The 26586-nt window shown below is 45.1% G+C and overlaps 4 protein-coding genes across 5 annotated transcripts; 1 reads left to right on the forward strand and 3 right to left on the reverse strand.

Annotated features, from left to right (window-relative positions):
- Nucleotides 1–5838: 5838 nt before the first annotated feature.
- Nucleotides 5839–8971, reverse strand: LOC131272392 (integrator complex subunit 7). The gene has a single exon (XM_058274111.1). The coding sequence runs from the start codon at nucleotides 8905–8907 to the stop codon at nucleotides 5923–5925; it is 2985 nt and encodes a 994-aa protein (XP_058130094.1). The 5' UTR covers nucleotides 8908–8971; the 3' UTR covers nucleotides 5839–5922.
- A 1384-nt stretch (nucleotides 8972–10355) lies between these two features.
- Nucleotides 10356–12537, forward strand: LOC131260897 (nischarin-like). The gene is made up of 4 exons (XM_058262745.1): nucleotides 10356–11312; nucleotides 11422–11546; nucleotides 11629–12031; nucleotides 12132–12537. Exons 1-4 carry the CDS (start codon nucleotides 10562–10564, stop codon nucleotides 12398–12400), a joined length of 1548 nt encoding a protein of 515 aa, XP_058118728.1. The 5' UTR covers nucleotides 10356–10561; the 3' UTR covers nucleotides 12401–12537.
- Nucleotides 12538–12558: 21 nt separating this feature from the next.
- LOC131260896 (uncharacterized) lies at nucleotides 12559–15080 on the reverse strand. Of its 2 annotated transcripts, none has more exons than XM_058262743.1 (3): nucleotides 14940–15080; nucleotides 13746–14720; nucleotides 12559–13675 (listed from the first exon to the last, which is right to left on the reverse strand). In XM_058262743.1, the coding sequence occupies exons 1-3, from the start codon at nucleotides 15045–15047 to the stop codon at nucleotides 12881–12883; spliced, it is 1878 nt and encodes a 625-aa protein (XP_058118726.1). In that variant the 5' UTR covers nucleotides 15048–15080; the 3' UTR covers nucleotides 12559–12880. The 2 variants fall into 2 exon arrangements, with proteins under 2 accessions (XP_058118726.1, XP_058118727.1); XM_058262744.1 differs by lacking the exon at nucleotides 14940–15080 and adding an exon at nucleotides 14786–14829 and having other exon boundaries at nucleotides 12560–13675.
- Nucleotides 15081–15353: 273 nt separating this feature from the next.
- LOC131266617 (germ cell nuclear acidic protein-like) lies at nucleotides 15354–16897 on the reverse strand. Its single transcript, XM_058269215.1, has 3 exons — nucleotides 16523–16897; nucleotides 15457–15492; nucleotides 15354–15374 (listed from the first exon to the last, which is right to left on the reverse strand). The coding sequence occupies exons 1-3, from the start codon at nucleotides 16895–16897 to the stop codon at nucleotides 15354–15356; spliced, it is 432 nt and encodes a 143-aa protein (XP_058125198.1).
- Nucleotides 16898–26586: the final 9689 nt, after the last annotated feature.

Genomic DNA, 26586 nt, shown 5'->3' on the forward strand with positions numbered 1-26586 from the left:
CTACGCAACAATTGCTTGTAGAGAGCCATCAAGTTCGTTTATTGGTAAGAGCTTACTTTAATCTTTCAATATTAATTAGTTTATCTTACAAAATTTACATGACAAAATGTTTTGAAAAAAGAGAACGGCCTTAAGATAGTTTAGAATAGGGGCCGGCACATGATTTCCAAAATGGGCCAGATAATTAAAGAGAAACTGAAAGAGCGGGCTGGATACCTTAAACGATTATTTAAAGTTTTACAAAATATAATGAAATTTCTAAATATAAGTAACAAGCTAACATATTTGAAATTTTATCGATAAACCTTTTTAAACTTTTTTATTTAAAAAGCTTTTTTTTAATTTTACTTGAAATTAATCCTGTTCACAAATTATTGTAAAATATCTTAGTTTAACTGGCGTACTCTCTGAGTAAAAAAACTAGTTCAGCTTTGATAAGCCTTATTTTAGTTCGTAATGGGTATGTAAATTGCATTCCTTGAATGTAGCTACTTTGGATGTAAAGTAAACGAGTTATTTCCGTCGGATTTTGGACGATACTCACGACGCTAGCAAATTTTATAACGACCAACAAAACAAAACACGATAGAAAAAGTCTACCAAAAAGTATAAAAGAATGACACCTTCTCGTTGAACAATTTTCATCTTCATTTTGGTTTAAAAAACAAACCTAACCAACTGCTAAGAATTGAGATAGGATTTTTGTATGAAGCACTAACATATTATTACGGGCCGATAAAATCAGTTGGCGGGCCGGACTTTGCCGACCTATGGCTTAGAAGATAAAAAAAACAATAATGATTACATTCATACACGTTACACTGAAACTATTTGATACTGAAAGAAATTCGAGAAAATTGTGCTAAATAATTTCATTTCAGAATAATTTTATTATTAGATTGACATTTTTCTACGTCCTAAGTACGTCCTAAACAGTCACCAAGAATGACTTTCCAGTTAGACACTGGTAAAGATAACAGTCTCGCCTTCGATAACGAAGTTTTTCAAAGGTAGGAGAAAATTCTCAGAAATTGCACCGACAACGTAAAGCGATAAGAGGCCAGCGAAAGGTAGCTAACGGTCGGAACCTCAGTAATGCGCTGCTAAGGTGTCACGATCTGTACCGTCAAGTTGCCAATCATTGTCGGCTGCGAAGCGGCGAACAGATCACGGAAAGATCTCGAGATCTCGTACGAAAGATGGACCAACAAAAAAAAAAGAAACGCGTCGTCCCGTGCATAATGCTTCCGTATGCCTTTCGACAATCTATCCCGATAGTCCCGTCGTAAACGCCCGACTGTTCCTTGTTGGATCGAAGAGATAAAAAAAGGAAACATAACGTAACCCATGTGCTGAAGCGCGACTGATGAGCGAAGGTATTTTTAGACCACCAGGAAAGAAGGAAGAATATCTTCACATTCGCCGGCAGCCCTTGGAAGGCGGTGAAAGGGGCAAGTAAGATGGCTCTATAGAAGTTCATCAACATAAGAGTTTGCCTTTCTGTGCGAAAAAAAATGTCTAGGTGAACTTGAAAGTTCCTCTAATCTTGGCGATATTGCAAAGACAATAACAACCATCATATTGTATCAGTCAACAACTAAAATACGTCAAGAGAGGTCGTGCTTAGTGCAATAAACTGCAAGCGATAATATATAGATGAAAATTAAAATGTTGTTGAAAATTCTACATTCAAGCGGCGCCGGCTAGGAAAACTTTCCGTTGCACCTACAAGCACGATATAAAATCCGCTTCCTCCACCCCAACCCGACACAACCAGGACGCAAGCTGTCTCGTGTCGCGTGTTTTTGCACTCTTGCGCGGCACCTGACGAAGAAAAGCCATCTCGCACGAGGCAAAGATTAAGATAAGTTTGCGCCTGATGAGCGGCTTGGCGGGGGAAAAGTAACTGACGATCGTTTCCACTGTGTCGCGTTTGTGTGCTTCCCTCGGACACCTCTCAGCAGACTTGCCACTTCCCGAGGCATCCTTCCGACGGGGATGAAATTTATATCCCATTCTTCGCAAACAAATTGTAAACGCTGCATATCCTCAACGGTGCGTCTGTCACCGAGTGAAATCTCAATGAAATGATATGAGCTCATCGTCAAGGGCTAAGCCGATGTTCGATAGAATAATTAAAAAGAAGATACAAGATGGAGGACAGTTGTGCAATCGATTGTTTACTACAGAGGGTGCGATATGTTTTTAAACATTTCAACTATGATGACAAATGGGAAGGGGATGAGAAAAAGTTAATGGTAAATGTAATTATCATGTACAAAAAATGAGGATCCCAAAACAAATTTTGGTTTCTTCAACTTGGCAGAAAATGAATATTTTTTAATTAAATAAGTTACAACAACAGTTACAACTAAAGTTTACAACACAAATGGAAACTCTGTTCATTTTAAAAATAATCTCAATTAAAAAGTATAGATCTAAATCTAAAATGCAGTGTACATTGTCATGTTTTGTTAGGTAGATATTTCGTTTGTGTATTAAAATAATTTATAATTAGTATTTCTACTCTCTGGTTTTGTTAATGTACGGACACATTGGCTGGTACGTTTACGTTTCCATTAAATGTACGGATATGTTTTACTACAAGCTAAGCCCCCACCACAACCTCTCGCTTTCTACTCCTTCCAAACATCCGAACATCTCTGCTGAATTTCTTCCGTTGGGTAACAATTTTTAAAATGGATTTTTCAAAAGCCAAAACCCTGCAGGCACTACACCACAATCAATTTAAAATTATCCAATCCCTTAAACAGGCTGGAAATAACCCTTGTCCTATCTACTGCTCTCCGTACTGCATATTTGAACATTTCAATATTCATCAGCATCCGATTTCCCCCCGCGGGCGAATTACTCGAACAAATCCCGCAGTAGGTCAAAGGTTGAAACGAAATAGGTCGAGCGTGCGATGGTGAGCCGTTTTCTCCAAAATGTTCTCCCGCATTTGCCGAAACCGAAGCCGAACAGCAACAAACCAGAACATGGAACAAACACAATCCTACCTACGCCTACGGCCATCCCTATACCTGCCCCCGGTGTTAGTTCCATAATTTATAAAGGTTTTCCGAAGATGACGAAAAAAAACACATAAACCTAGGTGAAATAAAACCCCGACCCGAAAAAAGAAAGGATCTCGATAGAATTTCAAATGTCAAGTAGGCTGCGGAGGCTGAGCTGAGGAAAAAGTTTAACTTGTCACCAACTCGTCCATCGTTCCCAGGAGGCAGCTCGTTACAGTAGTCACCTACGGAAAAGTCCTTGGGCTTGAACGAGTTCTTATTGATTTTCATACGTTACAATGAGGTGCTGTGTTGTGGTCACACCTGAACGAAACAGAATTAGAGGTGCAGGGTATCTGGTGAAGGCGTGGAAAGGTACTCTTATTCTCATTGATTTAAATATGATAGGCCGCCCATTCGAACGGCCATGCTAATAATGCATTAGGGGTGGACCAACCGGAGGTGGGTTGGAAGGATGGAAAAAAGAAAGAAGAAACAGTTTCCAGCCAAAGCTCTGGGCGGGTTGTGGGTTGTACTGCCTCATCGTTGGAAACAGTCTCCTGAATAATCGATGCCACCACTCGGCAGTCGTATCGTTCATCCGCTGAAGTGTCCTTTGTACCGCAAAACGGAACACAAAGAAGCAAACCAAAACAAAATGTTCTACCACGTTCTCAGAAACTCAGCATGCATATTTTCTCATAGCACTCTGGATTGTTCGTTCGTGACAATGCAACAGGTCTTCTGTTTGCCTCACATTATGGAACCATTCAGGAAATCCTTGTTGGCCAGTTTCAAATTTGATAAAACAAAAAACCTTAAGCATTTTGTTTTCATTGATAGACTACAAATTATCACTGACTTAAAGATAGTAAATAGATTTGAAAACACATATTCCTAATTAACAGCCTTCGTAGAAATGAGAAGCTTAAATGTTGTCTACGAAGAATTTTATTCATATCTCTAATCAAAGACTCTCCTTAGTCTCTGATAGCTGATGTAAATGTAAACATTACATTCTGTCGAAAAATAAACACGCCCACGAATACCAGAAGAGAGACGGAGCAAAAGGATCCTTCCGCTTAACAACCATGCGGTATCCACGGGAGAGATTTCACCATTTGCGCAACATGGTCCAGTCCTATCCAGCACGTGAGACCCGGCGTGACTCTCCCTAGTGCCCCCCTGCAAAACCCTGCGACTGCGGGGCGTCATAAATACCCCGAAAAAAAATCCCCATTCCAGTGAGGATAGGACGAATGCACCTACGCGAGGATATAACCGCGTGGAGGGAACGTGCAGCCGGGGATTGGAGCCGGGTGGCGAGCAGTCTGGTTTACGGTTGCGACGTGTGTAATAGTAAGCAGGAGCTCCCAGGGTCAGTTCTAGCTCGCTTCGCACAAGGGATATGGCGTAATGCTGGTATTTCCACCCCCTCCGAGAGCTCCATGCAGTCATTGCGCATGAACCATCCGGTAACGTGGTCACCGGAATGTTTGTAACTCGAAATTCTTCTTTTTATCATATACAACCATCTCGTCTTTTTTTTTGGGAGACAAAAATGGATTGTGTTCCAGGGGGTGCAAGTTTTGGCACCAAATTGAACCTTCGGCCAAACCTTGCCGATTGTATAATGAAGCAGTACCGTAACGTGCGGACCATTTTTATTGCGATGCAAAATTCCTAATTGGATAACGTACGGTTTATCGCCAAACGGTGGAGGTGAAGGTGCTATTATGCATATGGTCATAAGTCCATCGGTACGACATGAAACAAATCAAGCAATAAATTGTTTAAACCTATTTAACCTTTGATATAAAATTGTTAGTAATTAAATAAGACGATATTTTACCTTTATTTACCGTATTAATTAATTTTACACTGTCAACCAGTAGGCTTCGTTTTTCGATGCCGGATGTTCGTCCTGATCCAATTTAAAGCTCCTACACACCGAACATTGTCGAGTTTGAGGTTGATGGTTCATTAAACCATCTGAGGTGTCGAAAACGCACAAATACTGCCCATACTGTGCCACTTTACACACCATATTACCTATGCAAGGTTTGCCAGACACATGTACCAGGTAGTTTAGCATTCTTCTCAACACTGCACGAAGGTTGCATCACATGCACACAAAATCGAACGCTTTTCACAGGAAATTTTCCAATGATATTCGATTAATCAAATAGCTAGCTTTACACTGAATTTAGTAAAAGGCGGCACGCCCTACTTTTTTATGCACTATCACAAAACTTTTGCACCGAAAAAGTCCAGCAATGCCTGCTAACACATTTTCCACCGTAAACAGAAGGCGCTGTCGGTTTTTTGGAAATCGGTGTTGACAGTTGTAATGCATGTAAACAAAACAGCTAGTGTTGTGCCAATCGGGATTCGGAAGATTCGAAGATTCGATCCCTAGACGGATTCTAAAGATTCGAATCCCATTTGACAGATTCTAAAGATTCAAATCCCATCTGACGGATTCTAAAGATTTGATTCGATTAGGATTCGAATCAGATTTTTGATTGGTTTGGGACTCGATTTGATTCGATTCTGACTTGATCCTAAACTGTTTGAATCGACTCACAATGATTTGAGTCGAATAAGTCACATAACTAGTCGATCTAGAGGCAATGTAATTGATTTAAGTTTACTCAAATCGAACGCTGGGTAGAATGTCCAATCAATGGACATCAATGGATCCATCACTCAATGGATTGAGTTTTTGGCGCAATTTGCAAGTTAGGCTCTAGAACATGGTACAGTGAGTGTCATAAAATTACTACTACGCGAATGTGTCAATTTTGAATTTTTTCTGTCCTTTTTTATTAATAACCGTTGTGAGGTAAATCATAAGTTTATCTATTACATGTATAATTGAATGATTATATTCGCTCGTTTTACTTTAAAACCGCCGCACAGCTGATTGCATCCCAAGTGTCTGTTTATGATTATCCTCCGGGATGCGCACCAGTAGCGTGCTCTTTGGTCCGGTCTGCCACATTACCCCATTATCGTCGATGATACACGTCTCCAGGTTCAGCTGCCACTGGCCGCCCAAACTGACCGGACCCCCGTTGAACGTGTGGGCCGTATTATTGAGGGCAATAAGGAAGCTTCCGCTGAGAAAATCCCGATGTGGTTTTACGACCTGCGTGAGGGTGATGCTGTCCGACAGAAGTTTCACGTCGTTCGGCCGGGACGTCATGAGCGTCGAGTTGAGCGTCAGCTGGATGCTGTTGATCGACCGGAACAGGGACGGTGTGCGTCCGTTGTGCTGGATGACACCCTCAACCTTCACCACAAGGTGACTGTTCGGCTGCACAAACACCGGCTCACCGGTGGCACGCGGCTGCGGCGTGAGGGCCAACTTGACGGAGGTATTCTGCAGTACCTGGAAGAAAAATCGGGGTATACAGTGTGACGACTTGACGACCGTTTCGATCTGCCGCATCATCATGTCCGTGTGCTCGTGGGTGAGCGTTTTCGTGCCACCCGGAACCTCGGCCGGGATCGTCAGAAGCTGCTTGCCGACGGCACGGCACACGCTCAAAAGATATCGCGTCTCCGGGTGGCTCGATTGCGGGGCAACCTTCGATGTTTCCGAGGGATTGATGAAGGAAATCGTTTCGATTGACAGTTGCAGCGTGGCGCACAGATGCTGTACCGCTTCCAGGTGTTCCAGTGTGCCCGGGTCGGCATCGAACGAACTCTTGTACAGCCGCCCGTACGCATCCTCACAGTTTTTCAACAGCTTCACGTGCTTCCTCAGCTGGTTCGTAATGTGTCCGTACTTTTGCAGCGGATCGCGACAGTTCTGGGCGAGCGTTTGCGAAATCTCCGACGGTGGCGTTATGCAGAGCGTGTTCCGCGTGATGACGATGCTGTGCAGCACCTCGAGGAACGTACAGCGTAGCCGGATCAGTTCCGATTGAAACCCGAGCGGATGTAGCTGGGACGAGCTGGCCTTCAACGTGGACAGGGCGGTGCAGTAAAGATTGATGGCCTTCTCGAGCCGGTCGATGAGCGAAAGGGCAGATGCAGCCGGCGGTGGACCCTGCAGGCCCGGTTCACGTTTGATGTGCTTCTGGGTAAGTGTTTCATACTCCTGGCCATGGTTGAGGATGCATTCGGCCTTGGATATCTGGCTCAGCGCAAGCAGATAGAAGTGTAGATTTTCGAGGGAAATATTCCGGGACAGCTTCTCGTAGATCAACGCCGCTAGAAAGTGTTGTCCGTAGCGTGAGGCCGAACGAGCGATCCGGTACTGGGTCCACGGGTTGGTCGTATGCAGTAGCTGCATGAAAATGCCGATGACGTTGTCCGGCATAAACGAGCCCAGCATCGCCTGCATACAAATGGCCGCCAGCAGTTCGACGATATTGGCACGCTCCTTATCCAACACACCACTGCCCGTTTTTGCTAGGACTTCTAATTTCTTCAACAAATGCTGCATGACCGAGCTAAAGGGGCCAGGAGTTGCACTAGCGGAATCTCCTGGCGTGTGATTCTTGTAGAAATCGCACGACACGATCACGTTCGAGCAGATCGCACCCAGCGCTTCGCAGATCAGCTTAGAGTGACCGGTACTGCTGGAATGGTTTGACTCTTCGCTTAGCAGCTCGGCGATCATCTCAGCGAAACTTTCCCCAAACTCGCGACTCGTTTTGGACAACTGAACACCACACTTGAGGTACAGGCGGAAGTCCTTAAGGGACGATTTGTCCTGCAACGATGACTGGATTAAGAACTCCAGGTGCATGTCTAGATACTCGAGCACGTGCACAGGCGGTGGGATTCGCTCGGTGTGACAGTACGTGATGAGGCTGGCCAAGATCGTCATCGCCCGGCCACCGCTTTCGTTTTCCATCAGGAGGCACTTTTTGCACACCTCCAGTATCTGCTGCTGTTCCTCGTTCAGCATCGTGTGGCAGGTGTGGGGACACTTGGTCAGCGTCAGGATGACATCCAGCGCCATATTCTGGCTGTTGCACTGCACCGTCAGCTGGAGCAGTCTACTGATGGCGGTTTTCGGCCACAGGTAGGCTCCCTTTTCGGCGAGCTTCTTCAACGACAGCAGTACCATGGATTGGACACGCTTGCGAGGATCCTGAAGGTACACCAGCAGCAGATCGACCTGATCCGGTATGTCGACCAGCGTCGCGCAGGACAGCTGCGACAGCGAACGGATGATTTCGACCACGAACAGCTCCGACGGATATTTGGGGAGTAGATCGCGACATAGGGCCCGCACGAGAGCGGCCGTACTCGCGTCATGATGCATATGGCGCAGCACCGGGATAAGATGCAGCTTCATGTTGACGGGGGTTTGCAAGCTTTCGATCATCGACGCCACCTTCGAACACATGCCAACGGCAAACGTTTTCGACTGGGCCGCAAACTGGACACTGGCGAAAATGGCCGCTTCCACCTCGACCGTGTCGTGACTGTCGAGCGCCATCCGGATCGCATGATGCACGTGCTGTTTCTCGGCAATCACGAACGCAACCGCACCGAGCATACGAAGGGTCAGGGCTCGCGCTACCGGATCGTTCGAGTGAATCACCATGAAGATGCGCTTCAGGAACTCGTCGATGTTTAGGATCTTCTCGAGGTGCTTTTCAGTCTGCTGGCATACGCGCAGTATCCACAGCCGGGACAGGTTCGAACCGATGCGGAAGAATTCTGCCAGCTTGAGAAACGACGAGTTGATCAGGATGGGGAATGGATACTTTTCGAACAGTTTCGGGAACCGGATGATCGCCTCGCATTGATCACCGATTTTACTCGACCGGATGCCCTTGTCCAGCTCGATGAGCACCGAGTTCGGATCTCCATCGGTTTCGTTGAGGAAATTTTCGTTGAAATTATTCATCCGAACGCTTATCATGTTTCTGGTGTTGTTTAATAATCTTGTAATGCCCCGAAGATCGTTTTCAACGCATAAAACGGTGTAATTCTTCTAATTTACTGATGCGGCGAAATGAACGCGAGCGTCGGCTAAACACGAATCAAAACAATTTGTTTACAAATCTCGCACGAACTGTCAAATGTACGCCAATGCGGCATAAGTCGATAACGCTGTGTAACGTCAACAATGACGAGTGGTGATTTTCTTACCCAGTTTCAGTTCGGTAGTGCATCAGAGCGGATGTTAGCAGTGCATAAGTTTCCTGAAAGGGTTAGCGGAAAAGTAAGGTTACGGCACGACCGCGTGGTGACGCCGAGCTGGAGCTCAGGTCAGACAAATCCTAGCTGCCGCACATCTCGTTCTGTTTGAGTCAATCAAGCGGACCACGAGTTCTTGTGTCCTGACATCGGAAGGAATTATCCCTCCCGTGGCCGGCGGGTGGACATATGGCTATTATTAGCCGGTCCTAAAGGACGAGCCCCTTCATAGGAGTTCGGACAGAGTTGGTACGCCTCTGATTACGTGTAAGGGAACAAATTGTTCGACTTAGCGTAGGAGGATATACCCCGACTCGCATATCGAAAGAAGAAAGAAGATTTTCTTACCGAGTTATACCATATTGGCACCGTAGGTAATGACCAAACTGGACCCTCATGTAGTGTTGGGATTCCAATCTTTCGATTCAAATCCATTTGGAGATCTGGATCTCCGAATCCGAATCTCAATCCCACATATCATACATTCATGATTTGTTTAATTCATTGAATTATTTACGCTAGAATATCAGCATATTTGACATTACTCTTCTAATTAAATTCAGACAACACGAATCCTTTTTTAGAAATATGCAGAAAATAACTCATTAACTCGGGTAAATTGAGAAGAGGGGTATTTATTTTGTTTCAAGTACTAATATGACAGCGTTATCATTCAAATTGAATCTGTTGTGGATTCTTCTTCTTCTTTCTTCCCAGCATCCTGGGTCTTCGTAAGCTAACCTGGAGACAAAGACCCCTATTGTGTTAAGAACCGGCTACTAAGGCTATATGTCCCGATTTTCTGAGTGAGTCACGGTTTGCTTGCGATCATGTGGTTAGGATAACTTTACTTCTCGGTAACTTATTTGAGGAACCCCGAGCACCGCTAACAGACCAAGCTGGTGCACTGCCAAACTGCAACGACATTATCTCTAGATCGGTTCATTACGTGACTAATTAAACTCACCTCGTATCTGCATCGAATCAATCATCGAGACCCAAACAAATCAAATCTGATTCAAATCCAAAACAAACCAAATCTGATTCGATTCAAAATTGAATCAAATCTTTAGAATCCGTCTAGAGATCGAGTCTTCGAATCTTCCCAATCCCGATTCTACCACCACTAGTCTCATGTTTATTTTGTTTCGTAGTTCAGTTCTGTGCTTTGTAAAAGAGGTTTTTTAATTGAATTAAATTGTAAACAGCTCGTTGGTGTGACGAGGAAATAATCTGTCACTAGCCGCGCTGATAAGGAATGCAAAACCATCCACACGGATTTGATGTAAAATACAGCGGAAAGTGCGTGATTACCTCATGAAGTGATTGCGCCAGAAGGCGTGACGACAGCGTACAACGTATCCGCCCCATTAAAGATGTCCAACTATCAGCTGCACTCGAACGAAACGACCCTATCCATACCACGCATCATCACGGTCGATAGTGTGAATTATTACGAAATCCTGGTGAAATGTGGTCAGGTCATGTGGACGGTCAACCATCGCTATCGCGATTTCGCCGACCTGCACGATCGCCTGGTGGCGGACCGGGGCGTCTCGAAGGACAAGCTGCCCCCGAAGAAGGTAATCGGCAATAAGAGTCCCACGTTTCTCAAGAAGCGGCAGGAGGCGCTCGAGCAGTACCTGAAGGAGATGCTCATCTTCCTCAAGGTGACCATGCCGCGGGAATTTGTCGAGTTTCTCGACTTCCACCGGTACGACATCATCTTCATGGTGCAGCACCTGGCGTGCTCGTTGTTTCTACGCGGCGACGCCTTCCTGGCCAAGTCGAAGAAGTACGGTTTCTCGGTGCTCGAGCTGCACGCCATCAGCGAGCGGATGAAGATACCGTGCCCACCGACCGAGGCGGCCAACAGTAGCTACAATTTCTCGCACATACTGGACTTTTGCGCCCAGCTGGAAACGATCATCGTGCTGCCGACGAAGAACAGCCTCCCGACGATCCTGTACGACGACGACACGGACAAGTACATTCCGCATGCGCTCCATAAACCGATCGGCAGCAGCAACCTAATCCCGGTGCAGCTGCGGTACGAGCTGAGCGCTTTTAAAACGTTACGTAATCTCATTATTTACGGCGCGCCAACGAAGAACATTCAGAATGTAGGTCAGTAGCATTTCTGTCGCAATCGCAATCGCGGTCACGTCGTCCACTTTCGCATCGGTCGGAAAAGCCGGGTGAAACCGTACCTAACCTTCCTTCCGGTCGTTTGCAGGTGCCTTGCGTGAGACGCTCTCGCGGATAGAGGTGTATAAAAGTGAAACGAAGCAAATCTGCCAAATAGCGCTGTGTGATAACGTCCATAAGGACGCGGGCGAGGAGGAGTTGGACAAGTTGAAGGTAAAGTAATCGACCAGCACCGTGAACGCTCGAAATACCAAACATTTGTAACAGACATACCCTTGGGTTGTTGTTTTTGCAGCAATGGAAAAACTTACGGCACGCGGTTTTCAAGGAAAACCAGCTAACGGCCATCGACCGCACGATACGGCTCTTTCCGAGCCTGAAGGATCTCGTGCTGGACAAGAACAAGCTGGAAGAGATCGCCCATCTAAGCCACCTGAACAACCTGCAGGTGCTCAGCCTGCGCTGCAACCGTATAGCGCACTGTCCGAACTGGCACGTCCAGCTTGGCAATCTGGTAACGCTGAATCTCTCCCAGAACCGCATCCGTATGCTCGAGGGTCTGTCCCGGCTGTACTCGCTGGTTAACCTCGATCTGAGCTGCAACGCAATCGATGATATAAACGAAATCGATTACATTGGCAATCTGCCGCTGCTGGAGAACCTCCGACTGCTGGGAAATCCGGTTGCCGGTGGCGTCGGTAAGTAAAACGGATCGTAAGGGAAACCGCACCATCGATCGTTGGCACCGGTCATCATGAACTTGTATGACCTAATTCTGAAATCTCCCTTCTGTGACAGATTATCGAGCCCGTGTTTTGTCGCGATTTGGCGAACGCCTGCAGGAGATCTACCTGGACAACGAGAAAGGTAATCAGACCGAGTACGATATGGCGCTCGTGCTGTCCGCGCTTCGGATTTCGGCCCAAAAGTCTCAGCGCCGGCTGCACTCGCTGCTGGACAGTTCGGTGGTCTCGGACTCGGCCGAGGAGGATGACCGAGGACAGGGCGGGGCCGACGGTGACGGTGTGTCGCAAACGCCCAGCACGAGCAAAGGAGCGAGCAGATGAAATATCGGCAGAAACGAATTCGCCACATTCCCACAGCGGCGAGGGCAGCGAACACATTGCGCCGGCAGCAATCTGAATTTCGATCTGACCGAAACGTTACAGGAACGATTTTTAATTTTTTGTTTTTATTTCCACTTTACCTGCGCGAGGCGCATTTGAGCGCACCCTTTGCGGGTCGGTTAAAGGATCGAGAGTTGCCTCGTGTGTTATGTATGTACGTTACCTTTTCTATGCAAACCAATCCAGAGTGCGCCAAGCGAAATCATTACGTTTAGATAAGAGATGTGTTTTAAGATGTTGACCAGAGCGTGTCCGTCGCTCGGAAGTTTTTCTTTTTGTTGCAAAGTGGATAAAATTTGATATTATGTATAATGTACACAATCGACATGTATTACGGATCAGATGCAATATAACACCGCTAGGCAGTACGTACTGTTGAATACTCGTAAACCCGTTGGTACCAAACATTTAAAAACTTTCTTACTCCAATTTTTCTTCTTGGTCGTCGTCTTCGTTCATCTGCTCTTCGAGTTCTTCGTTCGCTTCCTCCTCCGCCTTCCGCATTTGCGCCCGCATCTTAGCGGCCTCCAGTTTCTTTATCGTCTTCGGATAGAGCGGTCTAATGATAACGCCAGCTTGACGCACCTGATTCAGATGCCACCGAAACTCGTCCTCCATCTCCAGTATCGTGGCGAGTGGTGTGGCGCTGGAGAACGCGTCTACCACCACTCGGCATGGCGGCGGGAAAAACTTCTTCAGCCGACCGTGAAAGTGCACCAGCGGATCCACCTCGGCGGGGCAACGTTTGTACGCGATGTGGGTTTTTTCCAGCTCGAGCACACGCAGCGAGGGAAACAGCTGGGGAAGCTTATGGAAATCGCCCCGCACTAGGTGACACTTGCGCAGGACCAGATGCTCGATGGCTGGCATCGGTCGGCAAAAGTCCCACGGCCGGTTGACCGTTTTCATGCCGCTCAGACGGAACGTTTGCAGCTGGCTGAGATTAGGCAGTGAGTGAAAGTGATTGCGCACGTAGTCCGCGACGGGATATTTGGTGCGCAGCTTGATTTCGAAGTCCTCCAGTTGCACCATGTGCTGGCATATTTTCGATAGCTTCGGATCCATGCTGTACTTGAAGTGCGTCACGTTCGAGAGGCCCCGATCGATGCGCATGCAGGTGCCACTGTTGATGAGTATTAGCTGTTTCAGTCGGGGGAAGTCAACCTCCCGCAAAGGACCGCCATCTTCGATTTCACATTTTTTTAGCTTAAGAAACTGTTGCACAAGAACACAGTATAAATGCCAAGTTAGTAAATTGCCTTTGAGAAATTGGTCCTGCACTAACCTCTAGTTTTTTAAGCTCGGTAATAAAGACAAATAAGCTGCGTGGCAGGACGACATCGAGCAGCGTGAGTCGGGTTATCGACCTCTGCCCTATGACACACACGGCCCGCAGCATTCTCGTCGTTGCTATGTTACAGCGCAGAGTGACATCCCCCAGCAGTGGGGCACTGTTAACGAACCGTTCCGCCGATGCATCGTCGACCCGAGTGTTGGGATCGGGTGGTTCGTTCTTGCCGTACCGTTTCATATTCAGCTTCTTGAGCGCCGGATATGGGTAGGTGAGCATCTGCTCCATGGCGCGCGTGAAATAGCACAGCACCCACAGCTCTTCCAGCTGCTCGCTGTACTTCATGAGGGCGTTCAGTTCATTGTCCGAGTCGATTTCGATGGTAAGATTCCTCAGCTGGGGCAGCTCGAGCGTGTAGGACATCGGACCGGCATACAGTAGGACCGCAAGCGAACGCAGACGCGGGTGTTTAATGGTCCACTGTGGATCAACCCCTTCAACCCATTTCTGTATGGACTCTTCGTCCTGTGCTGGGACAACGTTCATAACAAACTCCTCCAGTTGGGGCATCTGCTCCAAGCGTCCCCCAATGAATGTGGTTATTCGTCCGCGGAGTGATGTTACCGTAAACGAGCGTAACGGCAGCTTGCCGGAGAACAGGAAATCTTCCAGACTGATACCGGACTGGGCTGACGAGGGACCTGGCTGGTCGTGTCCTTTGTGGGCCGGAATGAGGTCTTTACTGGTCGCCCCTGGCACGGCGCCGCTATCGCTGAAGAGGATGTGGCCACAGTTGCTCAACAGTCTCTGCAGGCCGGGGTCGATAAGCATACCGAAGCAGTGGTAGACGATGCATTGCGTACGGTACATGAAGTAATTGGAACGTAGGATTAAATGCCATCGATGGCATACTACGGCGCAGGGTTTTCGCTCCTCGAAGGGCAGCAGCTCGAAAATAACCATCAAGATCTGAAAATGAACGGACACAACATTAATCCCACAAAGATCGTATCAACCACAGCTGTATACCTGACCTAATCTAGTCGAACTAGGCGCAAATCATGGCATGGCAAATGGTAAACATTCAACTTCCTACGAAAAGACCCGGCGAAAGTGCGCCGGTGGAGTTTCAATGAAGAAGTAAACAACACAACCATTTTGGCGCACTATCGCACGAAGCGAACTTACCTCGTCCGGAAGCAAATCTATAAAACATTCTATTTCATCTTCCTCCTCTGATGAATCCACGACCTCTATTCTACGTTTTTTCGCCGCTGGTCCATATTCTTCAGACATTTTCGTTTAATTCCGTTGGAACTCAAACAACGCTGGACTAGTGTTGGCAGAATCGGGAGTCGGAAGATTGGAAGATTCGATCCCTAGACGGATTCCAAAGATTCGAATCCAATTAGACGGATTGTAAAGATTCGAATCCCATCTGACAGAACGGAAGTAGTATGAAATGAAATGAATGGAAAGGAAGTTATCCTCTTAAAACTTCCTTTTCTTTCCTTAACATAGGCAATGCATGGTTGTCAAATTGTTCGCGCGTACAAGTTCGCATCGTCTACGGCTTGCTTTAATTTAAAATTGTCATAATTTCTATTTAGATCTTAGTGCACACTGAGGCAGAAGTTAGCGTTCAACATGGTAAAACATCTGATGTGTATATTTACTACGTACGTTTATGTTTTATCCTACTTACCAAAATTTGTTGCCTTTGACTCGGCTTGTTGGTGAACTGTTACCGGTAAGTAAATATCAATCAAGAACAGAGTTTAGGAAGACTTCGTTGGGAAAATACTAAAAACTGTCAACAACAATACAATATGAATCGAGCCCAGAAGCAGCAGTGAAAACATTTGAATGAATTTGGGCTGAGTGTACCCAAACACGATGGACGGCATTTCATAAATTTGGCAGAGTAAATGAGAGCAAAGAAAACCACACAAATTATCACTCAAGAATCTATTCGGATATTGAACAAGACCCTACTCTAGCGATGTTCACTTAATGTTGCGATCAATTGAATATATTTTAATCATTAATTCATGTTTTCTCTGATTTCGGCCATGATCATTTGAAACAATATTCTAAAAGAAATCGGAAAAGATCGAACATGAAACTCCCGGTCGCAAGATTGTCGCAGCGCCGTGTATACCTGCGGTCAAACAACCTCGAGGGAAAGAAATAAAAGTTATAAACTAAACCAAACTCAAAATTATTTCGCAGTTCCTTAGTACAATGAAATTGTTGACGGGTAACAAAAACGTCTTCTGTGTAGCGATTTAAATGTTTATTTAATTTGAATATTTTTAAACACATCGACTCATTTACATTTACATGGTTAAATTACAAAATGATTACATTTTTATGAAATAATTGATCAATACAATAATAAATCTAACTACATCTAACTACAAAAAAATAAAATAAGTAACCCTGCCAAACACAGATCCATAGCAGGCAGCATCATCCTTCTTTGATTTTTTTTCCTTCGCAGCGTCGTTTTCGGTATCCTTTTTTTCCTCCAGGCAATCGTCATCTTCGTAAAATATTTCCGCCTCTTCTTCTTCGATGTCCCCAAGCGAAGGTTGCCAGCCCTGGAAATGAGAGAGATCATATTTTAATACACGTAAGGTTTTATTTTTTCTCTTACTTACCAATACATCTTTTTTTACCCTCGGGTAGCAGACGCCCACGTCTGTAACATCCTCGTCCGGAACGTCGTCGTCCGGAACATCGTCGTCCGGAACATCGTCGTCCGGGACGTCGTCGTCCGGGACATCGTCGTCTGGGACGTCGACATCCGGGACGTCGACATCCGGGACATCGTCGTCTGGGACGTCGACATCCGGGACATCGTCGTCTAAGACGTCGACATCCGGGACATCGTCGTCTGGGACGTCGACATCCGGGACATCGACATCCGGGACATCGACATCCGGGACATCGACATCCGGGACATCGACATCCGGGACAACGTCATCCGGAACATCGTCGTCCGTGACATCATCGTCCGGGGCATCGTCGTCCCGAACATCGTCGTCGGGAAAATCGTCATCCCGAACATCGCCGTCCCGAACATCGTCGTCGGAAAAATCGACGTTCGGTACATCGTCGTCTGGTGCATCTTCATTTAGCATTTCGTCAACTGGATCGAATTCTTCATTTGCTTCTATGGAGCTCCACAAAACGAATTCTTCCTCTTCCGGCTCCTTTTTGGACCTAAAACAACAAAAAAAATCGATCATACCCATTGTGTTAGTTTTGAGTGTTGAAAAATACTGAGTAATGTCTTTTGGTTTCTGTGGAAATACTCCACCCTTGGATCAAACACCAATAGAGGAAAGCAGCAAGAAAACACGTGTTGTCTCTTTGAAAGTCCAGTAACAATAATTTATTTCATACAGTTTAAGTTACGTTGACAGCCAAATGCAGTGCTGCCAACTTTAGTTCTTTTCTGCCCAAGGTTTATACGCAGAGGTATTCACCCATTTCCAACACTCCTCCTGGGTGAGTACCAACCTTACTACTTTACAAGTATTGTAACACGCGCTTTTTCGCACTACAGTCACTGTTGTTAGGCTGACTGGCTTTGCGTCCCCTGTACAGTGTTATGTCTTCGAACGGTTTGCTTCCTTCATTTTCCGCTGTGTACCCTGGATCTATTGGAGTTCTTGGCACGTTCGACAGTCAACTCATCTTCGAGTCTGTCGACTTCCTTCTGCAACTTCTGAACGGAACGTTCAGCGAATTCAGCGCGAGCTTCAGCCTCCTTGAGACGCTGATCCAACACTCTCACTTGACCACCGTACGATTCCTCCCGTTTCGTTGCCTTTTCTTCCGAAACTTCCAGCGACTTCAGGTTGTTACCGACAACGCGGAGTTCCTCCTCAAGCTCGACGATCTTGCTTTCGTTCATCTCGACCTTCTCCTCCGAACGCTTGAGGTCCTGTTCCATGAGCACTAGTTTTCTGGCCACCTCTTCATATTTTTTGTCTGCATCTTCTTGCTCTGATGCTCTCGGTTGTGACAGGGTCCCTTCATTCTTGTTGTCACATTCAAACGGAAGATCTTCGTCACTCTCTAATACAGGATCATTCAAAACATGTCGCTCCTCCTGTTTCATTAGGTTCTTTGTTGCCGCCTGTTCCCCGCAGGGGTCTCCGTATTCGCCTGGCGTCGGACGCTCCATAGGACTACAGAGATCCGTGTGTATGATGTCCATTGGTCGCTTAGATTTCCGCTCTAGAACCTGCGGAAAGGGCTTCCGCACCAGCTTTCCCAGCATGCAACACTCACACACCATCCGCTCTCGGCAGTTTGTCATTCTTACTCCGTCAACTAGCCCTTTATTCACCATCGTGTTCACAGTCTGTATGTCACGGTGTCCCATTCGCCGGTGCCACGTGTGTTGGCAGTCTACACCATGATAACGCGTTGCTGTCATACACGTTTCCACCACCTTTAGCTTATACTGGTTGCCGACTAATATACCAACAGCTACGGTGGTATTTTGTGCTTTTATTTCGCAACCTTTTCTTCCGAATGCTACCGAGAAACCTTTTGCTGCGAGCTTTCTTACAGATATAAGCCCACCTTCTAGCGCTGGAACTAACAACACGTTTTCCAGTGTGATGGCCACACGTTGACCATTGGCGTTCATGCCTACAATCACACCGTTCCCAATTCCGGTCGATTTTGTTTTCGTTCCATCTGCTAGAGTCACATCACCCAAAGGTTCTCTTTTAAATTCGGCGAAAAACTCAGGGTCATTAGTCATGTGACATGTACAACCACTGTCAATCGTCCATGCGCCCGGTATGACGTCACCCGCTATGAAGCACACAGCTCCAATAACCGCCGCCTGCTTCTCCTCCGACGAGCGTTCGCCTTCCATTTGAACCTGTTTCGCTTTCGGCTTGAAACTCTTTTCACTGCCGGATTGCGCCAGAAATTTGCGGCAGTTTTTCTTTAAGTGTCCAGGTTTCTGGCAAAAGAAGCACTTCCTTTGCTCGCTCCGTTCTGTCACTTTTAACACCATTTCTTTTTCTGAGAGGTCATTAGAACTGGAACGTTTCTGGAACTCGTCCCGCAACCGCGCAGTTACCAGATCTAATGTTAGATCCTCCTGCGGCCGATTCTCTAATGCCGTAACGAAACTGCTGTACGACGGTGGGAGACTGCGTAGCATCATAATTATGCGCAGCAGTTCGCTGAGCTCTACCCCGGCGTTGTCGAGGCGCTCAAACAAGTCCTCAAATTCTTCGAGGTGCTTCTCCACGTTACCGCCTTCACACAGGTTTTTGGAACATATCTTTTGAAGCAACATTACCTGATTACCAATGGTGGCTTTTTCGTGGTAAGCCTGCAGGTTGCGCCACATGTCACGAGCCGTCTTGCTTTTCTTTATAAAGCGAAGTTGACTATCTTCAACAAGAAGGGAAATCGTCGCTCGCGCCTTGACGTCTTTCTTTTTCCAGTCTGCGTAATCATCATCATTTTCTTCCGGCTTCGGTAATTCTATCATGTCCCACAATTCCTCGCGTTCCAGCAAGGACTGCATGCGGAACCTCCATGTTTGATAATTACCGTTCCCGAGCTTCGCAAATGTTGCCTTCCAACCGTCCGCCATTGTTACTTTTTCTTTACACCGTTTCTCTTCAGGAATACCACAAATGCACTTCCTGGAAAACCTTGTCCTCAACCAAAAACTTTAACACACGCTCCGAAGCACTGGGGCTGGGCCCATAACCTGTTGAAAAATACTGAGTAATGTCTTTTGGTTTCTGTGGAAATACTCCACCCTTGGATCAAACACCAATAGAGGAAAGCAGCAAGAAAACACGTGTTGTCTCTTTGAAAGTCCAGTAACAATAATTTATTTCATACAGTTTAAGTTACGTTGACAGCCAAATGCAGTGCTGCCAACTTTAGTTCTTTTCTGCCCAAGGTTTATACGCAGAGGTATTCACCCATTTCCAACATTGAGCATCCGTACTCAAACGTTACAAATGCTCAAATAATGAAATGTGTATGCTGCGATTTATTTATAGGCGGTTTCGAAAGCAGCGAATTGCATTTCATAGTCTACTAGATGCAATCGGTTTTATTTAAAAGTTTAGCAATTTCTTTTTAGATCTCAGTTGACTGATATTTAAAATTGTCATAATTTCTATTTAGATCTTAGTGCACACTGAGGCCGCAGTTAGCGTTCAACATGGTAAAACATCTGATGTGTATATTTACTACGTGTAAGGTTTTATGTTTTATCCTATTTACCAAAATTTGTTGCCTTTGACTCGGCTTTTTGGTGAACTGTTGCCGGTAAGTAAATATCAATCAAGAACAGAATTTAGGAAGACTTCGTTGGGAAAATACTAAATACTGTCAACAACAATACAATATGAATCGAGCCCAGAAGCAGCAGTGAAAACATTTGAATGAATTTGGGCTGAGTGTACCCAAACACGATGGACGGCATTTCATAAATTTGGCAGAATTGGTGAAAAAATCATAAATGTTTCTCCATCGGGTAAAAGAGTAAATGAGAGCAAAGAAAACCACATAAATTATCACTCAAGAATCTATTCGGATATTGAACAAGACCCTACTCTAGCGATGTTCGCTTGATGTTGCGATCAATTGAATATATTTTAATCATGAATTCATGTTTTCTCTGATTTCGGCCATGAACATTTGAAACAATATTCTAAAAGAAATCGGAAAGGATCGAACATGAAACTCCCGGTCGCAAGATTGTCGCAGCGCCGTGTAGACCTGCGGTCAAACAACCTCGAGGGAAAGAAATAAAAGTTATAAACTAAACCAAACTCAAAATTATTTCGCAGTTCCTTAGTACAATGAAATTGTTTACGGGTAACAAAAACGTCTTCTGTGTAGCGATTTAAATGTTTATTTAATTTAAATATTTTTAAACATCGACTCATTTACATTTACATGGTTAAATTACAAAATGATTACATTTTTATGAAATAATTGATCAATACAATAGTAAATCTAACTACATCTAACTACAAAAAAATAAAATAAGTAACCCTGCCAAACACAGATCCATAGCAGGCAGCGTCATCCTTCTTTGATTTTTTTTCCTTCGCAGCGTCGTTTTCGGTATCCTTTTTTTCCTCCAGGCAATCGTCATCTTCGTAAAATATTTCCGCCTCTTCTTCTTCGATGTCCCCTAGCGAAGGTTGCCAGCCCTGGAAATGAGAGAGATCATATTTCAATACACGTAAGGTTTTATTTTTTCTCTTACTTACCAATACATCTTTTTTTACCCTCGGGTAGCAGACGCCCACGTCTGTAACATCGTCGTCCGGAACGTCGTCGTCCGGAACATCGTCGTCCGGAACATCGTCGTCCGGAACATCGTCGTCCGGAACATCGTCGTCCGGAACATCGTCGTCCGGAACATCGTCGTCCGGAACATCGTCGTCCGGAACATCGTCGTCCGGAACATCGTCGTCCGGAACATCGTCGTCCGGGACATCGTCGTCTGGGACGTCGACATCCGGGACATCGTCGTCTGGGTCGTCGACATCCGGGACATCGACATCCGGGACAACGTCGTCCGGAACATCGTCGTCCGTGACATCGTCGTCCGGGGCATCGTCGTCCCGAACATCGTCGTCGGGAACATCGTCATCCCGAACATCGCCGTCCCGAACATCGTCGTCGGAAAACTCGTCGTTCGGTACATCGTCGTCTGGTGCATCCTCATCCAGCATTTCGTCAACTGGATCGAATTCTTCATTTGCTTCTATGGAGCTCCACAAAACGAATTCTTCCTCTTCCGGCTCCTTTTTGGACCTAAAACAACAAAAAAAATCGATCATACCCATTGTGTTAGTTTTGAGCATCCGTACTCAAACGTTACAAATGCTCAAATAATGAAATGTGTATGCTGCGATTTATTTATAGGCGGTTTCGAAAGCAGCCAATTGCATTTCATAGTCTACTAGATGCAATCGGTTTTATTTAAAAGTTTAGCAATTTCTTTTTAGATCTCAGTTGACTGATATTTAAAATTGTCATAATTTCTATTTAGATCTTAGTGCACACTGAGGCCGCAGTTAGCGTTCAACATGGTAAAACATCTGATGTGTATATTTACTACGTGTAAGGTTTTATGTTTTATCCTATTTACCAAAATTTGTTGCCTTTGACTCGGCTTTTTGGTGAACTGTTGCCGGTAAGTAAATATCAATCAAGAACAGAATTTAGGAAGACTTCGTTGGGAAAATACTAAATACTGTCAACAACAATACAATATGAATCGAGCCCAGAAGCAGCAGTGAAAACATTTGAATGAATTTGGGCTGAGTGTACCCAAACACGATGGACGGCATTTCATAAATTTGGCAGAATTGGTGAAAAAATCATAAATGTTTCTCCATCGGGTAAAAGAGTAAATGAGAGCAAAGAAAACCACATAAATTATCACTCAAGAATCTATTCGGATATTGAACAAGACCCTACTCTAGCGATGTTCGCTTGATGTTGCGATCAATTGAATATATTTTAATCATGAATTCATGTTTTCTCTGATTTCGGCCATGAACATTTGAAACAATATTCTAAAAGAAATCGGAAAGGATCGAACATGAAACTCCCGGTCGCAAGATTGTCGCAGCGCCGTGTAGACCTGCGGTCAAACAACCTCGAGGGAAAGAAATAAAAGTTATAAACTAAACCAAACTCAAAATTATTTCGCAGTTCCTTAGTACAATGAAATTGTTTACGGGTAACAAAAACGTCTTCTGTGTAGCGATTTAAATGTTTATTTAATTTAAATATTTTTAAACATCGACTCATTTACATTTACATGGTTAAATTACAAAATGATTACATTTTTATGAAATAATTGATCAATACAATAGTAAATCTAACTACATCTAACTACAAAAAAATAAAATAAGTAACCCTGCCAAACACAGATCCATAGCAGGCAGCGTCATCCTTCTTTGATTTTTTTTCCTTCGCAGCGTCGTTTTCGGTATCCTTTTTTTCCTCCAGGCAATCGTCATCTTCGTAAAATATTTCCGCCTCTTCTTCTTCGATGTCCCCTAGCGAAGGTTGCCAGCCCTGGAAATGAGAGAGATCATATTTCAATACACGTAAGGTTTTATTTTTTCTCTTACTTACCAATACATCTTTTTTTACCCTCGGGTAGCAGACGCCCACGTCTGTAACATCGTCGTCCGGAACGTCGTCGTCCGGAACATCGTCGTCCGGAACATCGTCGTCCGGAACATCGTCGTCCGGAACATCGTCGTCCGGAACATCGTCGTCCGGAACATCGTCGTCCGGAACATCGTCGTCCGGAACATCGTCGTCCGGAACATCGTCGTCCGGAACATCGTCGTCCGGAACATCGTCGTCCGGGACATCGTCGTCTGGGACGTCGACATCCGGGACATCGTCGTCTGGGTCGTCGACATCCGGGACATCGACATCCGGGACAACGTCGTCCGGAACATCGTCGTCCGTGACATCGTCGTCCGGGGCATCGTCGTCCCGAACATCGTCGTCGGGAACATCGTCATCCCGAACATCGCCGTCCCGAACATCGTCGTCGGAAAACTCGTCGTTCGGTACATCGTCGTCTGGTGCATCCTCATCCAGCATTTCGTCAACTGGATCGAATTCTTCATTTGCTTCTATGGAGCTCCACAAAACGAATTCTTCCTCTTCCGGCTCCTTTTTGGACCTAAAACAACAAAAAAAATCGATCATACCCATTGTGTTAGTTTTGAGCATCCGTACTCAAACGTTACAAATGCTCAAATAATGAAATGTGTATGCTGCGATTTATTTATAGGCGGTTTCGAAAGCAGCCAATTGCATTTCATAGTCTACTAGATGCAATCGGTTTTATTTAAAAGTTTAGCAATTTCTTTTTAGATCTCAGTTGACTGATATTTAAAATTGTCATAATTTCTATTTAGATCTTAGTGCACACTGAGGCCGCAGTTAGCGTTCAACATGGTAAAACATCTGATGTGTATATTTACTACGTGTAAGGTTTTATGTTTTATCCTACTTACCAAAATTTGTTGCCTTTGACTCGGCTTTTTGGTGAACTGTTGCCGGTAAGTAAATATCAATCAAGAACAGAATTTAGGAAGACTTCGTTGGGAAAATACTAAATACCGTCAACAACAATAGAATATGAATCGAGCCCAGAAGCAGCAGTGAAAACATTTGAATGAATTTGTGCTGAGTGTACCCAAACACGATGGACGGCATTTCATAAATTTGGCAGAATTGGTGAAAAAATCATAAATGTTTCTCCATCGGGTAAAAGAGCAAAGAAAACCACATAAATTATCACTCAAGAATCTATTCGGATATTGAACAAGACCCTACTCTAGCGATGTTCGCTTGATGTTGCGATCAATTGAATATATTTTAATCATGAATTCATGTTTTCTCTGATTTCGGCCATGAACATTTGAAACAATATTCTAAAAGAAATCGGAAAGGATCGAACATGTAACTCCCGGTCGCAAGATTGTCGCAGCGCCGTGTAGACCTGCGGTCAAACAACCTCGAGGGAAAGAAATAAAAGTTATAAACTAAACCAAACTCAAAATTATTTCGCAGTTCCTTAGTACAATGAAATTGTTTACGGGTAACAAAAACGTCTTCTGTGTAGCGATTTAAATGTTTCTTCTTCTTCTTCTTCTTGGCGTAACGACCTCTTGGTCATGCCTGCCCGTTAAGGGCTTACGAGACTTGTTTCCCTGTTGTACGTGGATAGTCAGTCCTCTCGTACAGGGGAGGGTCCCGGTCTCGGTTGGGATTCGAACCCACGCCGTCGAGGTGGTGAGCCCCGGCGCTCATGGGCCGATTTTCTAACCGGCGCTACCGCTCGGCTGTCGCGGACCCCCCCCCGCGGATTTAAATGTTTATTTAATTTGAATATTTTTAAACACATCGACTCATTTACATTTACATGGTTAAATTACAAAATGATTACATTTTTATGAAATAATTGATCAATACAATAATAAAACTAACTACATCTAACTACAAAAAATAAAATAAGTAACCCTGCCAAACACAGATCCATAGCAGGCAGCTTCATCCTTCTTTGATTTTTTTTCCTTCGCAGCGTCGTTTTCGGTATCCTTTTTTTCCTCCAGGCAATCGTCATCTTCGTAAAATATTTCCGCCTCTTCTTCTTCGATGTCCCCAAGCGAAGGTTGCCAGCCCTGGAAATGAGAGAGAACATATTTCAATACACGTAAGGTTTTATTTTTTCTCTTACTTACCAATACATCTTTTTTTACCCTCGGGTAGCAGACGCCCACGTCTGTAACATCGTCGTCCGGAACGTCGTCGTCCGGAACATCGTCGTCCGGAACATCGTCGTCCGGAACATCGTCGTCCGGAACATCGTCGTCCGGAACATCGTCGTCCGGAACATCGTCGTCCGGAACATCGTCGTCCGGAACATCGTCGTCCGGAACATCGTCGTCCGGAACATCGTCGTCCGGAACATCGTCGTCCGGAACATCGTCGTCCGGAACATCGTCGTCCGGAACATCGTCGTCCGGGACATCGTCGTCTGGGACGTCGACATCCGGGACATCGTCGTATAAGACGTCGACATCCGGGACATCGTCGTCTGGGTCGTCGACATCCGGGACATCGACATCCGGGACAACGTCGTCCGGAACATCGTCGTCCGTGACATCATCGTCCGGGGCATCGTCGTCCCGAACATCGTCGTCGGGAACATCGTCATCCCGAACATCGCCGTCCCGAACATCGTCGTCGGAAAACTCATCGTTCGGTACATCGTCGTCTGGTGCATCCTCATCCAGCATTTCGTCAACTGGATCGAATTCTTCATTTGCTTCTATGGAGCTCCACAAAACGAATTCTTCCTCTTCCGGCTCCTTTTTGGACCTAAAACAACAAAAAAAATCGATCATACCCATTGTGTTAGTTTTGAGCATCCGTACTCAAACGTTACAAATGCTCAAATAATGAAATGTGTATGCTGCGATTTATTTATAGGCGGTTTCGAAAGCAGCGAATTGCATTTCATAGTCTACTAGATGCAATCGACTTTATTTAAAAGTTTAGCAATTTCTTTTTAGATCTCAGTTGACTGATATTTAAAATTGTCATAATATCTATTAGATCTTAGTGCACACTGAGGCCGCAGTTAGCGTTCAACATGGTAAGACATCTGATGTGTATATTTACTACGTGTAAGGTTTTATGTTTTATCCTACTTACCAACATTTGTTACCTTTGACTCGGCTTGTTGGTGAACTGTTGCCGGTAAGTAAATATCAATCAAGAACAGAATTTAGGAAGATTTCGTTGGGAAAATACTAAATACTGTCAACAACAATACAATATGAATCGAGCCCAGAAGCAGCAGTGAAAAACATTTGAATGAATTTGTGCTGAGTGTACCCAAACACGATGGACGGCATTTCATAAATTTGGCAGAATTGGTGAAAAAAGCATAAATGTTTCTCCATCGGGTAAAAGAGTAAATGAGAGCAAAGAAACCACACAAATTATCACTCAAGAATCTATTCGGATATTGAACAAGACCCTACTCTAGCGATGTTCGCTTGATGTTGCGATCAATTGAATATATTTTAATCATGAATTCATGTTTTCTCTGATTTCGGCCATGAACATTTGAAACAATATTCTAAAAGAAATCGGAAAGGATCGAACATGAAACTCCCGGTCGCAAGATTGTCGCAGCGCCGTGTAGACCTGCGGTCAAACAACCTCGAGGGAAAGAAATAAAAGTTATAAACTAAACCAAACTCAAAAT

The sequence above is a fragment of the Anopheles coustani genome, chromosome 3, assembly GCF_943734705.1.
Source record: "Anopheles coustani chromosome 3, idAnoCousDA_361_x.2, whole genome shotgun sequence".
Classification (NCBI taxonomy): domain Eukaryota; kingdom Metazoa; phylum Arthropoda; class Insecta; order Diptera; family Culicidae; genus Anopheles; species Anopheles coustani.